Source organism: Schistosoma mansoni, chromosome 3 (genome assembly GCF_000237925.1).
Source record: "Schistosoma mansoni strain Puerto Rico chromosome 3, complete genome".
NCBI classification, from domain to species: domain Eukaryota; kingdom Metazoa; phylum Platyhelminthes; class Trematoda; order Strigeidida; family Schistosomatidae; genus Schistosoma; species Schistosoma mansoni.
In genome coordinates, this window is record NC_031497.1 from 17273063 (window position 1) to 17288940 (window position 15878).

The 15878-nt window shown below is 39.3% G+C and overlaps 1 protein-coding gene across 1 annotated transcript; it reads right to left on the bottom strand.

Moving 5' to 3' along the window:
- Window positions 1–2882: 2882 nt before the first annotated feature.
- On the bottom strand, window positions 2883–5771 carry Smp_079810 (hypothetical protein). Its single transcript, XM_018799456.1, has 2 exons — window positions 5530–5771; window positions 2883–3472 (listed from the first exon to the last, which is right to left on the bottom strand). Exons 1-2 carry the CDS (start codon window positions 5740–5742, stop codon window positions 3218–3220), a joined length of 468 nt encoding a protein of 155 aa, XP_018651243.1. The 5' UTR covers window positions 5743–5771; the 3' UTR covers window positions 2883–3217.
- Window positions 5772–15878: the final 10107 nt, after the last annotated feature.

Below are 15878 nucleotides of genomic sequence, written 5' to 3' on the forward strand. Positions count from 1 at the left end.
TATTATATCTTCTATAACATTTTATTTACATTGATGGTGCGGTCAATATTTAGAATCACTGATATTTATCTAAATTTCATGGCTGTGAATGATTTGTCTATTCCCTTTTCATCGTTAACTCTACGTCGTACCTATCATCATCATCATTAAACCATGATGTTAATTGTTTTTATCAATGACATATAATACATGATTTCTTAAATTGTATTTTCTTATTAATCAAAAAACTCATATTAATTCTTATATTGTATATCCATTTTTAGATTAAATTGTTTCATGCATGCATAATTATTTCACTTATCAAGATAAGTGAAGCGAAAGGTACTGGGTTCGAGTCCCAGAATGAACATCAACTCTGAGATGCAGGCACATCCAGCTGACGAGTCCCAAATAGGACGAAACGCGCGTCCTGGATTCCACTGCTAGCCACTATCCATCTTTGCTTACCATGCTTGTGAATTTAGGCTATATCGAGACAATACGCACAGTATGCACATATGCCAATTAGAGACTGACCGGTTGCAGTCCTAAAAACATCAATGGGAAGATTCAAACAAACAATACTAAGTATACTTATTAAGATTTCCCAATTAATTAGAATGACTTTATCCCCATTTAGTAGTAATTTAAACGTATATGATACTCAACAATGATTACTTTCAACGTGTAGAAGTAACTAAACGTAGTTGTATTCTAATGTATAGGGAAGTGCACGACATTAAGATTAAAAGTACTTGAAGAGTATTCAAGGTTTCATGACTGTCATATTTCCTAGGATATATACATTTATTAAAATCTACGAAAAACAATATGACTGCTTTGTGAACTTCATAATTTGTAAGCTTTAAAGGTTTTTCGAAACTCTTATGATAGTTATACTGTTAGTCTACATGTGAATTCTCCACTGACCTTTCCGATTGTGCTTTTGGCATTCATTACTACTATTCGAAATGAATTTGAAATGAGAACCTCTTACATAATTCTCTAATTCCCTGACTAATTCCTTCCTGAATACACTTTTCTTCGAGTCAACGTCGGAAAGACCTTTTAATAAGGCATAAGCTTACGTTAGAGTAGTTACGATTGATGTACGAGCTTCGGGAGGGGTGATACCAATTGGTTGTCTACATCGATGACTGGTACATTTCATTTGTCTCCATTTTTCAGCTGATATCGGGGATTTCCAAGTCAAAGTTTTTCTTCGTGCTTCGATTGTTCAGTTATCAGAGTAAACCCGTGACAGAAGGGTTAATCTTACATGTTTGATGTTTTAAAGTGCCCATAGTATGTGACCAATTATATTTGATCTTTAATTGGTTTTTCGAAGAGGGATGAATAACTTATCGTGAAACCAGTCTTTGTTCGGGTTGGAGCTGGAAGCTGTGTAGACAAAAACTACAGACCCATCCAGCACACAGTCCTAGCGATGCGAGGTGATAAAAGGACGTGAGAAGGGTTAGTCGTGGAGATAAGAGAGTTATTAGGAGGTGTAGGAAGGATTTGAATGTGGCCACCTTGGTCTCGTGTGCAGTTACGGGTATGAGGGATTATATCACTTCCCGGTTGCCCACACCGTGGAAGGGTATTTCTTGAGGGACCTGAAAAGGAAGTTGCATTAGTGTTGGTCTTAACGACCTGGGAGCGTGACCGCAGTCCCCGAGGGACAACTGCTTGAGGCCGGTCACGCACGGCCTTTTTGTGGGGTGTTTTTGACGTGTTAGTTCCGTTCTTCAAAGGACCTTACCGCCGGAGACGGAAACCCATGAGATACGGCGAGGTGCACATTTTTAGGGTCGACCTTTTCTAACCCCACCCCTCCTTGTGTGAAGGCAGCATCGCCGCTATGCTGGTTGTCTGAAGGAAACACCTTACTGCCGTCACACCTCTGTACAGTCGGCAGTACTACTTCGCCTTCGGACCTTGAGTTTGCTGTTTTTAGTTTCACCGCTCTTCAACCGACCTGTCTGGCATGGTAGGACCTTGAGGAACGATTGTTCCAGCCAGTATAGCTCGATTGGTTCATCACTATAGACAAGCCCAACCACCACGTCAAGGTAACAGCAACGGTCGGGCATCCAGCACACAAACGAGTCTGAATGAAAATCTAGTCTCTGAGTCCCTGTTCACTCCTTCGAATAGCTCTCAGGAGTTTAATGATAATCAAAGAGTGTGAGTTTTAAGTAACCGAACTCAATGGCGACTACATTGCGAATAATCCAATTTCGATCTGCATGTATAGTTCTAAGTACTTCTTTATTTCATAAACTGATTTCATCTCTTTCAAAAGAATCTCAACGGTTTATAAATTCAAGAATAATGTGCGATTTCATAATGATTCAGTTATTTAAATGATAGATAAAAACTAGAGAGAGGATTTCCAACACATTGATAGAATTTAATCTTCAGCTACCTAAATCTATGATTTATGTTTGCTTCTTGCTCAAGCTGTAAAAAGTGAACGAACGCTCCACGCAAATCCGCATACTTCGAGCTTAACAGGGATCCAGTAAGTACAATGCTCATAAATTACTTTATTCTACGAGATCGTTAACATCTAGGGGACTGCGATTGTCAGTGAACACAATGTGTGAAAATACGAGCATATTTTTTATGAATACAATAAACATGAATACGGGATCTACTGGTCGTGCGAAATGACAGCACCAAAAATGAAATAAGTTTTTGAAGTCATACCTCCAGCTAATTCACTCCACTAAAATAAAAAAGACTGATACTGTTTTTAAAAAAGGTGAAAATATTGCTTTAATGATAGTAATGCGATTACGTATACTTGATTTTGAAAGTCATTTTGCTTAAATAAATGGTTTCATCCATTCAAAAAGTAGATAAAGAAATGAAAATTAATGTAAAATAAAAAATTTAACAGTACTTATACTATTTGTATATTATTCAACACATACAATTACTACTGAGATGATTTAATTGCGTGATACAAGGTGAGGTAGGATTTTTTTTCCTGACAAATAAAATTGATTAATGACAACAACAGAAAGCAAAAGTCTTTAGTGTGCTCTAACTTTTACAACACTGTACAAAAGATAAGGTAACCATATAAATTTAACAGGTGAAAATTTATAGTCAGTCATAACCAAAATAAAATCTTACGCATATGTGCATCAGTTCATATTGCCAAATCACATCAACACAGGGAAATATTATTAGGATTAGTGATAAATCTAAAGAGTCATTCACATAACTAGCTGTCATCTTTTAAACCGATATTCACATCATTCTGAACTAACAAAGTCTTTTTTGTCAAACCTACAATACTTTTAAACTCTTGTTTTGCAGCAAGACGTTTTTTAGATCGTAGATAAAGTTGATGATCTTTCAATTTCTCTCGATGACGAAGTTGTTCAATTCGGCTATTTTCCCCATTAAAGTGTACATCTAATTTATCATTCAATCTTTGACGAGCCAATATACGATTTCTTTCTAGTTCTCTACTATCCTATAACAACAAAAGAAAAACTTTATAAAAAAATTAACTATGAACAGGAAAATAGTAAATTTCACTTTGAAAAAGTAATGAACATCAAACACTTGTTTTGCATTACCACGGTGAAGTTGTGGAGATTGTCAGATTTTATTGAAATCACGAATCGATCTAATTAATATAACCATTGAAAACCTGGAAGCACAGGACAGCCATTTTGTTCAAGTGTGGCGCATATGTATCTGGGCCTCCTTGTACCAATATTTATGTGTTCAAAAAAACAAATAAAAATTGTGGAACTCATCACGACCTGACACGGTTGGACTCTGCTGGTCACGGCTTTTCATCAGAACTCCTGAAATTCCCTTTCGACGAAAGTACCCACCGAAGTTAATGGAAAATAGTCGCGCAGTACCACAAACTGACTGGAGTTAGGTTTGTACGTCATGGGATTCCGGCTTAGTGGTTTAGAGGTCTGGCATCTTCACGAGACCGAAGGGACTGGGTTTGATTCTCTGTTGCGAGGTCATGAGTGGGCACTGTTAAGGAGTTCTATACTATGACAAACGGAAATTCGGAGATCATTGGTTTCGGACGTTTCACCAAATGATTTTAGTTCGTTGCGAAAATCATCTACTTACTAACTTATCTCCAAAGCATAAACACGAGAGTCTTCGAAGATTACTTTTTTTAAAAACAGGTTATCCTCTGAAAGCAAGAATTATGTTGCATTTGGAAGTGAGAACGGGTGTATCAGGTTTATGTTTATCAATAAATTGAGCCCTTTAGATGTGGTCCGAGAAGTAACGAGATCCATTAGCTCGATATCTGATAAAAAAGGGCGGTCTGTCCTGCTATGTTGTTATCTATGTACAAAGAAAACTTCGTCAGGTATATAAATCTGAGTTGTCTTTTGTTTACCCTATTTTGATGTATTTAGAATCGTATAACTACATTCTATGCATCATTTCATGATAGTCTGGGTGACGATGTCTGTATGCATAAACAAATAATCAGGGATCCCAGATTCGAAAGATTAATGAAATACTATTTAAAAGATAGTTTTTAACACGAATTGATAATACAAAAATCATCGAAACTACAGGGCATTACGGACAATTACCTCACTTTAGTTTCTGATACGATGACAAGGGACGATTAAAAAGCATTCATTATACATACTGGTTTAATGGCTTTTTAAGTAATAACTCTTGGATAGAGAAAATATTTTTCTGAGTGACCGTACACCAATTCAACAATAAATAGGTAGCTGGAGAATCAGTTAACAAAGCAATAAAATAGATGAGACTGAAATGCTACCTGAAGCAGCTAAAGGAAATACACGATTACAATACGAAACTAGTCAACGCGTTATTCAGTGACCACTAGAAAGTACTTGAATCAACAGGTATTATGATGGCAAGTCATTAATCCGTCTTTTTTGTATTGTATAATCTTAGTCATATCTAACTGGAGTTGTTACACTGGCGAATGTTGGAAATGGACAGAAAGTGTGACTAGATCGTAATATGGCACCCGTTTATTAAGTCATTTACTATTGATATGAGTAGTAGGACAATACCGGCTTTCTGAGTTGGCTTCAGGAGACGACTATTATCTTATACTAAATACATCGGACCATATAGTTTGGAACCAAACTCATTAATACGAATGTATGAACTATCTGACTTTTATTCCCTAATATCTACTCAGTTTCGTCTTCTGAGAAGCAATCACCATCGTATCGAGGGTGTTCGGGTTATACACAAAATGTTATGAAATAATCGTTTTGAGGACAGCAATCAAGTATACCTTTTCGTACAAAACTGAACCAACAGTTAATAATTCAGTGAAAGTCTCGATATCATGATTTCATTGCCGTTTGTTTCTTTTAAGTTATCCCTACATATTGTGAATTAAATTCTAATTTATGATACATGGCTCATTTAACTTAGGCCATCGTATGTTTAAAACTCCATAGATTGATTTCTTTACCCAAGTTACATGTAAAAACATGCTAGCAGTGCACTTCTTAAAAAACACATTCAAAGAAAAGTAAGCATTAAAAATACCTGACACTTCACCACGATACCTGTGGGAATGTGCTTTAAGACAACACAATTGGCAGTCTTGTTAATTGACTGACCACCTGGACCACTTCCAAGAACAGCCATTTCAGACAGGTCACATTCATTAAAAAGCCACTGATTCTTAGAATGAAATCTCAATGAGAAGTGATGTGGTGATAAACTGCATTTTGCCAACCAACTACATATTCGTAACATGATAAAGATGTAGATGCTTTAAAGCGTTCTAAATTTAGAAACAAAATATACAACCACCTTCAGGAGATTGTAACATACAATCACATAAAACAAACAGCAATGAAAGAACATCTGAGGTGACATATTTTGAATGATAAGCTGAAAACGCAATCAAAAATAGAAAACCTCCATCAAAATTAACAATTTGGATCACCTCATCTAAATTTACCAATATAATACAAACCACTTATAAAGACTTCTCTATAAGGACACGAGTTGATATACAGGCTAGTAGCCCCCGAATGCCTTGGTACAGAAGAGAGTGGGGAGAGTCCGCTCTCCCTCTCAAGATGCTCTCACATGGCCACGCGTATATAACCTCTGCCAAGGAAATCCTAATCACTGCCTTTTCGTGGCAGGTGTTCTTTACGAAATTGAGAGGACGAAAAGCGAATGTCCGGCACTTTAACTGGGTTGATGGACACGGAAATTCCACCCAGGGGAGTTGGAAAACCCTGATTCCAAACCAATGGTGTACATGGAATCCAATATCCTGAAGGCGTATGAACCAATTGTTGGTCACCGGCTACCATGGGACTGCATCTCCTCACGATGCTCCACTGCCTTGTGGATCAGACCTTTAGGTCAAAGGCTCGGGGTGTGGCCCCCTAAGAAAACCACCTGCTTCGGTTTGGGCACCTGGGCAGTATCACAGCCCTCAAACAAATCAAATGAGATTTGTGTGGCGCATATATATCTGGTGCCTCTTTGTACCAATATTTATGTGTTCAAATAAATAAATCAAGCTAGTAAGTAATTAAATCGTTACTTCTGTTACTCCACCCGGTTAAATCTCTTCACGAGCTGAAAATAGTGTAGGCAACCGAACCTTAATGATCCACAGAATCACAAACAGTATATGCTGTAATTACATAAGACTGTGAACATCAATGGATTTACATAAAGTAAGATATCTGAAAGCATATAGAAAGAAAGATGTCGTTTGATGATAACTTCATTGATGCAACAAAGACAATATTGAAAATAATCATGAAGCTATTTCTGCAAGAATAATAAAAACATGATTACTTTTCAATCTTTCCTTTTTCGTTTGATCGTTAAGTAACAGTTTAAGAAACGAACTACAGATTATCTCTTGACTGCTCTCACGAAATGATACCACAGATTACTAGGTGAGTTCATTTGCTCTCTCTCTCTCTCTCTCTCTATATATATATATATATATATATATATATATAATGCTACCTATAGGTCGCTATAGCGAGAAAACTTGCATAACCCATCAGATGTCAAATGCATCACGCTCCTAAACTACTTGTTCTTATCAACGACCGAGACATTCCACTGAATCGAACCAAATTTAGTGTTACTCTAACGTAGATACGTGAGCCAACTTACACCTACTTAAGCGTAAGTATGTGGTTCAAATGGTTGTGGACGGAATAGAAGAAGCTTTCGCTTAACGCGCTTCCGTGTCTAGTAGCAGTGGATCACCAATACCTTCAGCCAGGAACCTGGGTATATTAAGGATAATAGAGGAAAAAAGAAATTTGTAAATCATAATAAGACATTATCCTTAGTCCTTAGGAATAAGTCAAGTTTCCTCTTAAAGGACTCCTTGGAAGTCGCTTGGACTAGCTCAGTCGGTAGCGAAATCCAGCATTTGACAACTCTTAAGGAGTAGAAGTTGTGTGCACAGTCCGTTCTGCTATGTTGAGCCTCCAGTCTCTGCGTGTTACCCCTTAGGTTAGTATTGTGATTAAGCTTAAGTAGATCAGTTTTCAGTAATAAGGATAGGAGGTCCAGTGACCTATTTTAATCCTTTTAAGGGGATGACCAGAAGTGTTAAGGATACTGCAAGCCATTAGGTCACCTCTAAGACGCCTATACTCTGATGGGTAAATTTGAGTGATTGGAGGCGCTCTTCGTAGGGCTTGAATTTATGTCCCCGAACTGATTTCGTGGCTCCCCGTTGGATAAGCTCCAGAGTGTCCTTATCATTTTGGAGAGGAAATATTATGTTTCCGTACTCTAAATGGGGACGAATAAAACTGTTGAAGATTATGTGGAAAGTTCCACCGTCAAACTGGCCGAAAATGAGCTTCAATGTTATCGGTGCAAGGTTTGCTTGAGAGGCATTTTTGTAACAGGTAGCGTAAGACTTCAAATCGTAGGGCCCACTACTTCTAAACTGATACACACAATGTGGACATGAAAACGGATGTACAGCAATCGAAATAAGACTAAATCATAATATTGTAGAGACCTGGACATTTCTGAACCACAAAAGTAGAAATTCCGAAAACTCGTACAAAGAATTTTGGCCACTTCGAGCTCTTTCCACCACAAACTTACGTCAAACTTCAACGTCAAGATATATTTCTAATTATTTTTACTTTTTCCATATGCTTTACAACAGGCATGAAAAATGAGGGGAAAAGGCGAGACAAAAATATGCGGACGACCTTTGAACGAATCTTAAATGACCTTGAGAAATATTAGCCAATCAGAAGACAGTTAGTACACAAAAAATATATTATACAAAACTCAAAGTTAAAGAGGATACTGTTCTTTTACATGACTCAAAAACTTATCAAGGTTAGATATAGGTTCAGAAGTTCTAAAATCATAGTGTGTACGGTACAGGAACTCATCCATGTGGCTACTACGACCACGGTTGAATTTTCGTTTCCTTACAACTGTTTCGTCTTTTTCAACGATCTTCTCTACTTCTCCACACGATTCGCGTACGCTTGTCATTTTTTTTGCACATATATCCCGGCAATTGTCGTACCACTGAACTGCCGAAGCTTCACTTACATCGGCAAACGTTGCAGCAAGTGCAACTGGTGCTCTTATTATCCAATTTGCAACGAGGATCATAATTTGCCTTAACCTTAACTTTGATCGAGCGAAAAAAGTCCCTGTTCTAGCTGATTTTTTCTTCCAACAAGAAGAACATCGGAAGATAATATCATCACGGCAGTCTGCACACCGTACAGCGGTCATTTGACTACCACAGTCACAAGTATAGGAACTTCTTAATAATCCCTTCTCTTGCAGACGTTGAATTATCACGTCTTCGCTAAAATCTGCTGTAAACCGATCGTACGTAAGCATCAAGTACCAAACTTGGCGCCGTGGCCTTGAAAACCCGCGAAAGCCTCTGATTGTCCCGTCCGTATAGTCTAGTCTCGCCAAACAATCTGTGGACATTTCCAGAACTTTGGGGTTTGTAACATTTCCTCAAAGTTTTATGTCGATAATATAATTTACGGACGACCTTTGAGAGACGCTGGACTGACCTTGAGAGTGTACACCTAATCACCAGAACCAAATGAGGGTTGTGAAAGAGGGTGAGGGGTTCAAATTATGATTAACAGTTGATTCTCAAAGTTACGAACTGGATTTAAGATTTTTCGTCACGAACTGATCTCAGCTATAATGCAAAACTCTACTAACCCAAACAGAAGAGCGAATTACGCGCCAAAATCCGAAATTTGTTATCTTATACACAATTGGTTTGTCTTTAGATTATATTCTCGCCATGATTTTGGAACTAAACTTCAAACAAAAGACTTCTGACAGTTTTTTCGCACATTAAGAGACTTAAATGCGACCTTCAGACAATAAGCAGCTTCGGGCATCAGAGTTTGCCAGATACATATTATGAATTCCAATACCCAATATATCCAGTGACTTTGTCACAGGCTTGTATACAACAATTGATTTCTTTTCTCTCACATCTGGTTGTCTCCTTACAGTTTCATGAACTTTTTGTGTTCAATAAGTGGTAGTCCAGTCATTCAACTTATTCTAGTAAATTTGGCAATTATTTATTGTTTTGTAAATCTTGTCGTTTGAATGAATATATTTTTTTCCGTGCATTAGGGTTACCAGTATCCAGCACGTCATCAGGCAGTAGGTTGGCTGTTTGTAATGTGATAATAGTATATTCTTATCCAAGCGCTACGAGATAATCGTGTCAAGAATAAATAAATAGTTGGCAATTTGTTGTAGTGGTAGATAAATCCCCAAACTCAATAGCTCTGTAAGTGTTCTACATTGGATGCTGATCAAAGTAGTTTTAATGGACTCGCCTGACTGAAGGCGCTTGGTCATGCATCCGCACCAGATCACGAGTTGGAGCGGTGTGGTCAACATCTCCTGAGATCTCCACAACAGTCAATCCTCGATATATTGATAATCTATCAGAAATATAAATGTGTAGGGCCAGTGAAATGTAACTGTACCCTAGCCAAATCATCCGGCAGTTGGGGTCACTGAATATCGATCAGATCATTGATCTCTGTCAAGGTCAAGGTTAATGAACGCGCATCAGTTAATCATACGCCATGGACTGGTCCATGCGGCAGTGGTTCTACTTCGCTTGTATCTACTTTAACTAATATATTCCTGCAATAACATCCCTTATGTTACACAGCCTTCAGAGTATCCATGGTCCCTTGATACGTCGATGGGTAATCCACGTAAGGTGCTGGTCGCCAGGTGTGACTTCGAAGTTAGCTTGTTCGTTACACCGTTCCCGTCTTACTCGAGTAGGCCTCCAATCATTCGACATAGATCATCAACGTTGATGTTCTACAAATGCTTACATAGGGACCACAACGATATTGTTGAATTTAATGTGGGTCTGTGTGTACGTTTACAAGTGTGAGGAATAACTTTGAGGTGAATGCAAGTTGTTTTGGCAGCATCCCCTGTGTAATTTGAACTAGTGCCTCGGCTTCCCGTGTTTAGGAACCCGAGGTCACGCTCTGAAGATTTAATATAGATCCGATCTTCAGGGAGGATATAATTAGTTTATGTCAAGTGAGGCAGACTATTCATATGATTAAATCTTGACAGGTTAAGATTAATCCCTATATTTCCTCACCATACCTCAATTATTTTACAGTCCTTTTAAAGCTCGAATGAATCCTATTATCATTTTGGGGACCGCAAAATGATTACGCCGTCTTCAAAGAACAGTGTTGCTGAGCTAATTTTACTTAAATATCAGAAGAAGAGTGGGTCTAAAATTGTTACTTTTGCAACTTCTGATATTTAGTTCTTCCACTTCTCATGCGCTACGGAACATCCTATTCTGTAAGTAGTTTTGGAGCCAGGATAGCAAAGGATCAACTAAACCCATCTTTGCAACCTTAATTTTAGGAAGTGGACGTGTTGCTGTATCAAATGCACTTGCGAAATAGAGGAGAATTTGATAAGTCTTGTTGATTGAACTCTATACTCGGATCCTAAGCTAGTCTCGTAACCCCCAAGCTAGAACTACACAGCGACTTGAACACGAGAGAAAAGGCACAAAATATGCGGGAAGCACTTTACTCCAAAGGTTTATTCATGTACAGAGAGTATAGGATTTTTATAGTATTTAAGAATTCCTTGGGTTTTCCTGAAAATTTTAGAATACTACTAAACATAGTAGTAGTGTAGTAATCAGCCAATCAGAACCTCTACATGTGACTTTTCATTTTCGCGATATTTCTAGCCAAACTTCTAATCAAACGCTGATTGGATTAAATGCTCCTTATGTTTTCCTGAGCTTGTCATGTCTATTGCGAGAAATTTGCAGAATCGTCTCAACAGAATTACATTAGTCGGTATTTTGTGGTCCCAGTAGTTCTCTCAGCTATCCCATACTTTGAGTAAATTGAAAGCTTAAGACCTGACTTGACTGAACTCATGCTAGGCTTTGTAGACTATGTCGTTCTTATCTATATATTCCTTCATCAGCTTGCTGACTAGATTTTCCGTTACCTTCGACAATATTGTAAGTATTTCAAACGCTCTGTGACAGGCTGAGTCTTCATTATCTATTCACCATAGGATTGAAGGAAGAGTAGCCTAACTCAATCCTCTTGACGGGTGGTGTGAATGTAGTTGCGAAAATATTGTGGTAGTTCTGTCACATAGTCGTCGAATAATGGCTTAAATCTGCATTAGCACGTTTATCACCTTAACAATAAAAATTGACTTATTCGCGAAATCGTAGTTTTGTCACGATGTGACTACTCAATCAATAAGACCTTATGTGGATGTCACATCATTGTCTACACTGAGTCGTCCTATCATAATATCACAAACATATGATGTACGACATATCCAGACGAGATAGAACAATATATTTTATATGAATAGAAGAGTTTGGTTACACAGAATGACGACGCCTGCAAGGCTGAGCCATGTCATCCAATGAGTTGAATTTATTCGTCCCGTCTTCTTCATCGTTAAATGCTGCATAGCTATTTTTCCAATTGTCTCGTGTTCAGCTTTGAATATTGTGTGGTGGGTGGACGATTCCATTTTAAATCTATCTTCGGTTGAGGCCCTAGTCGTTGTCGTGTTTCTAGATTAATAAATATTCACTTGAGTCATTCTTGATGTTGTTACTTTAGCGTCATGGAAATTGCGGTTGATCAACGTTGTTATGAGTAGACGATATAAGTGATTCCGATGATGATGCAACGGATGTTCTAGTTTTACAACTAGTTACCAGTAGCACCTTCTAAATTTGATCGTTCCCAGTCAGATAGAAATCAGAAGTCAGACGAGAAGAGGCAGGAAAGATATATTTGATTCGTTACCAATATATCGAGGACCTTTTCTATGAGCTGGCTAATGAAACGTAGGAGCTGTGTCCCACGTCGTGTTGAAACGTGATCTGGTGCGGATGCATGACCGAAAGCCTTCAGCTAAACAAGTCCACTTAAACAACGTGGTCAGCATCCAATGTCGAACACTTAATGAGCTATTGATTTTGGGGAATTATTTACAGCTACAGATCACTCCCCCCCTAGTGAGGTAGTGATGCCCCTAAGACGTGACCAGCCAGAAGTTTAAACCCAACGAGTTTGTCGTTGGTAAACACTCTTCTGATAGCTTGCTTCGTTTAGCAGCGTCTGGTCGTCTTTCCTTAAACTATGGGACCAAAATGTACAACGTAGCAATAAAGAAATATAGTACAATGAAAATTTCGGTTCCTTGCGAAACTTCGTCGTTCTTTTCCAGCCGTCCTGGAAAAGAGGAAAAATAAAACATGTGAGTGCATGTCGAAAATACACTCGTACTTGCGTAAGGACACAAGATGAGCGGAAAAAAATAAACTGATACACTTACAAACAGAGTAAAAGCGATCGGAAAAAAAGGTTTTCTTTTGGTTTTTTTCAATATATAAATATATATATATATACGCTCAAAAAAATGTTTTGTTTTTTTTTGTTTTTTTTTATATAAATAAAAAAATGAGCATATTAAAAAAAATTTATAATAAACTTTGAAAGGGTAATTCAAGATAAAGCTTATGTCCTACGTGCAATATTCGTTAAGATGTTCTGGAAATCTTACTCGTCTTCCAGAACGCGTTGTTTTAGGTTTTTCTATCGACGTTGACGAAGTATCAAGTTGTGTGTCGGTTGTCGTGTAGGGTACTACGAGTGTAGTAGCTGTGTCGTTTGCTTGTACCGAAGGAAAATCGACGTAGCTAGGGTTTCCTTCTAGGTACGCAGCTTTGAGTCGATCGATACTGATGCTATCTTTCGTACCGTTCTTATCGACTACATAGTACTTAGGTTCGCGTTGAAGAACTTTGAAGGGTCCTTCGTATGCTGATTCGAGGGGTCGTCGATGTGAGTCCCGACGAACGAAGACGTGTGTACTATGTCGTAATTCGGGTTGAACGAAAACATCAGTTGATTGAGGTCGAGTGTGAGCAGGTTTAACTGAACGCATAGCGTTTGTAAGCCTACTCGTGTAAGAGTTTAGATCCATGTTCAATGAAGAAGCTGAAGGATCCACGAATTCTCCTGGGAGTCGGAGTGTCGTTCCGTAAACGAGTTGAGATGCCGTGTATCCAATGTCAGCTTTCACTGCATTGCGGATACCTAGCAAGACGAGTGGAAGAGCGTCTGTCCACTGTGAAACGTTTGAAGCTGATAATGAAGCTTTTAGTTGTCGATGAAAACGTTCTACCAACCCGTTTGCTTGTGGGTGGTAGGCGGTCGTTCGGAAGCGCGTGATTCCTAATAGTGAGGTCAGACAACGGAAAAGTCCAGATTCGAATTGGCGTCCGCGGTCTGTAGTGATTGTGGAAGGGCAGCCGAAATTTGCTACCCATCGTTCGACGAAAGCACGGGCCACGGTTTCAGCAGTAATGTCCTTAATCGGTACTGCTTCTGGCCATCGCGTGAAACGGTCTACGCATGTTAGGAGATATGAGTATCCGTTCGAGTCGGGTAAGGGTCCTACTAAATCTATATGGACGTGGTCGAAACGAGCGTCAGGGGTTTTGAAAGAGCCTAAGGGACATTTGTTATGTCTTATGACCTTAGATTTCTGACAGCTTACACAGGAGCGTGCCCACTCCCTCACGTCTTTATTCATGCCAGGCCAACAAAAGCGTTCGGCTATAAGTTCGATTGTTGCACGAGCACCTGGATGAGAAAGATTGTGCAACATATTGAAGACGTTGCGGCGATAATGTTTTGGTACAATTGGACGATCCCTACCTGTAGATGTGTCACAGAGTAAGGTTTCCTTACCTGTTCCCATCTGCCTAATACTTAGTTTAAGAGTTGTCAAGGATAACTCATGCTGAAGATCAATGTCTTCTTTTTGAAGCTGAGCGAGTTTAAGAAGGTCGATTCCTTGGAAACTGTTCAAGGAGCTAATTCGAGACAAGGCGTCTGCGACTACATTGTTTGCTCCAGAAATATGTTGTATGTCTGAAGTAAACTGCGAAATGTAGTCGAGTTGTCGAGACTCTCGCGGTGAGTACTTGTCTGAGGACGAACTTAAAGAGAAGGTAAGAGGTTTGTGATCGGTAAAAAGCGTGAATTCTCTTCCTTCGATGGAATGTTGGAAATGCCGTACAGCACAATACATAGCTAGGAGTTCCCTACTGAACGTACTGTACCTAGATTCCGTGTCTAACAACCGTCTCGAGAAAAATCCTACAGGTTGCCAAGAGTTGTTAACCCATTGTTGTAAGACTGCTCCGATTGCTGAGTCGGATGCGTCTACTGCGATACTAATGGGCGCTTGAGTGTCCTGATGGGCAAGCAGGGTTGCTTTAGCGATGTGTTCCTTAACTGTGGAGAATGCTTTACGGGCTATGTCGTCTAAACTAATTGATTTCGCATTTCCACGAAGCTGATCGGTTAACGGTTTCATTAAGGATGCGCATTTGGGTATGAACCGTCTATAGAAACTCACGAGTCCGTTGAAAGTTCGTAACTGCTTGATCGTGGTCGGTTCCGGGTAATCCAGAATGGCCGCCACTTTGCTCCTAAGTGGTCGGATGCCTTGAGCATCAATAGTGTGTCCTAAGAAGTTTAAGCAGTTAGTTCCGATTTGGCATTTCTGAATGTTGACAGTAATGCCATGCCTTTGGAGTCGATCGAAAACAATGTCCAGATGCTTGAGATGTGATTCTCTGTCCGGACTTGCTATTAGACAGTCATCAACATACGCATGTACGAAGTTGAGACCTCGGAAGACGTCGTCTATAAACCTTTGGAAGGTTTGAGCCGCATTTCTTAAACCAAAAGGCATTCGTAGAAATTCGTAAAGACCGAAGGGAGTGATGATGGCGGTTTTAGGAATGTCGTCAGGTGCCATCGGGATTTGGTTATAAGCTTTAACCAAGTCGATTTTCGAAAAGACAGTTGTGCCTTTCAAGGTAGCTGTCAAATCGTGAATATGAGGCAGCGGGTAACGATCGGGAATGGTTTTAGCATTCAGACGCCGATAATCACCAGTTGGCCGCCAATCATTGCTGTCCTTTTTAGGGACCATGTGCAATGGGGATGCCCATGGACTATTCGACGGTCGAATTATCCCTAGGTCCATCATGTGGTCGAATTCGTTTTTAGCTAACCTAAGCTTCTCGGGAGCGAGTCTTCGGGCTTTCGAAAATACAGGTGGTCCTGTAGTCGAGATGTGATGTGTAACATTGCTGGTTACACAAGGTAATTTCGATTGCGATTGGCATATCCCGGGGTATTTGTCGAGTACTGCTTGGTACAAGGGGTCTATGGTGTGCTTAATCGTGACTGGGGATAACCTGCAACCAGAACAAGGAGTTACGCAAACGGATAACTTAGTGTTTCCGTCTA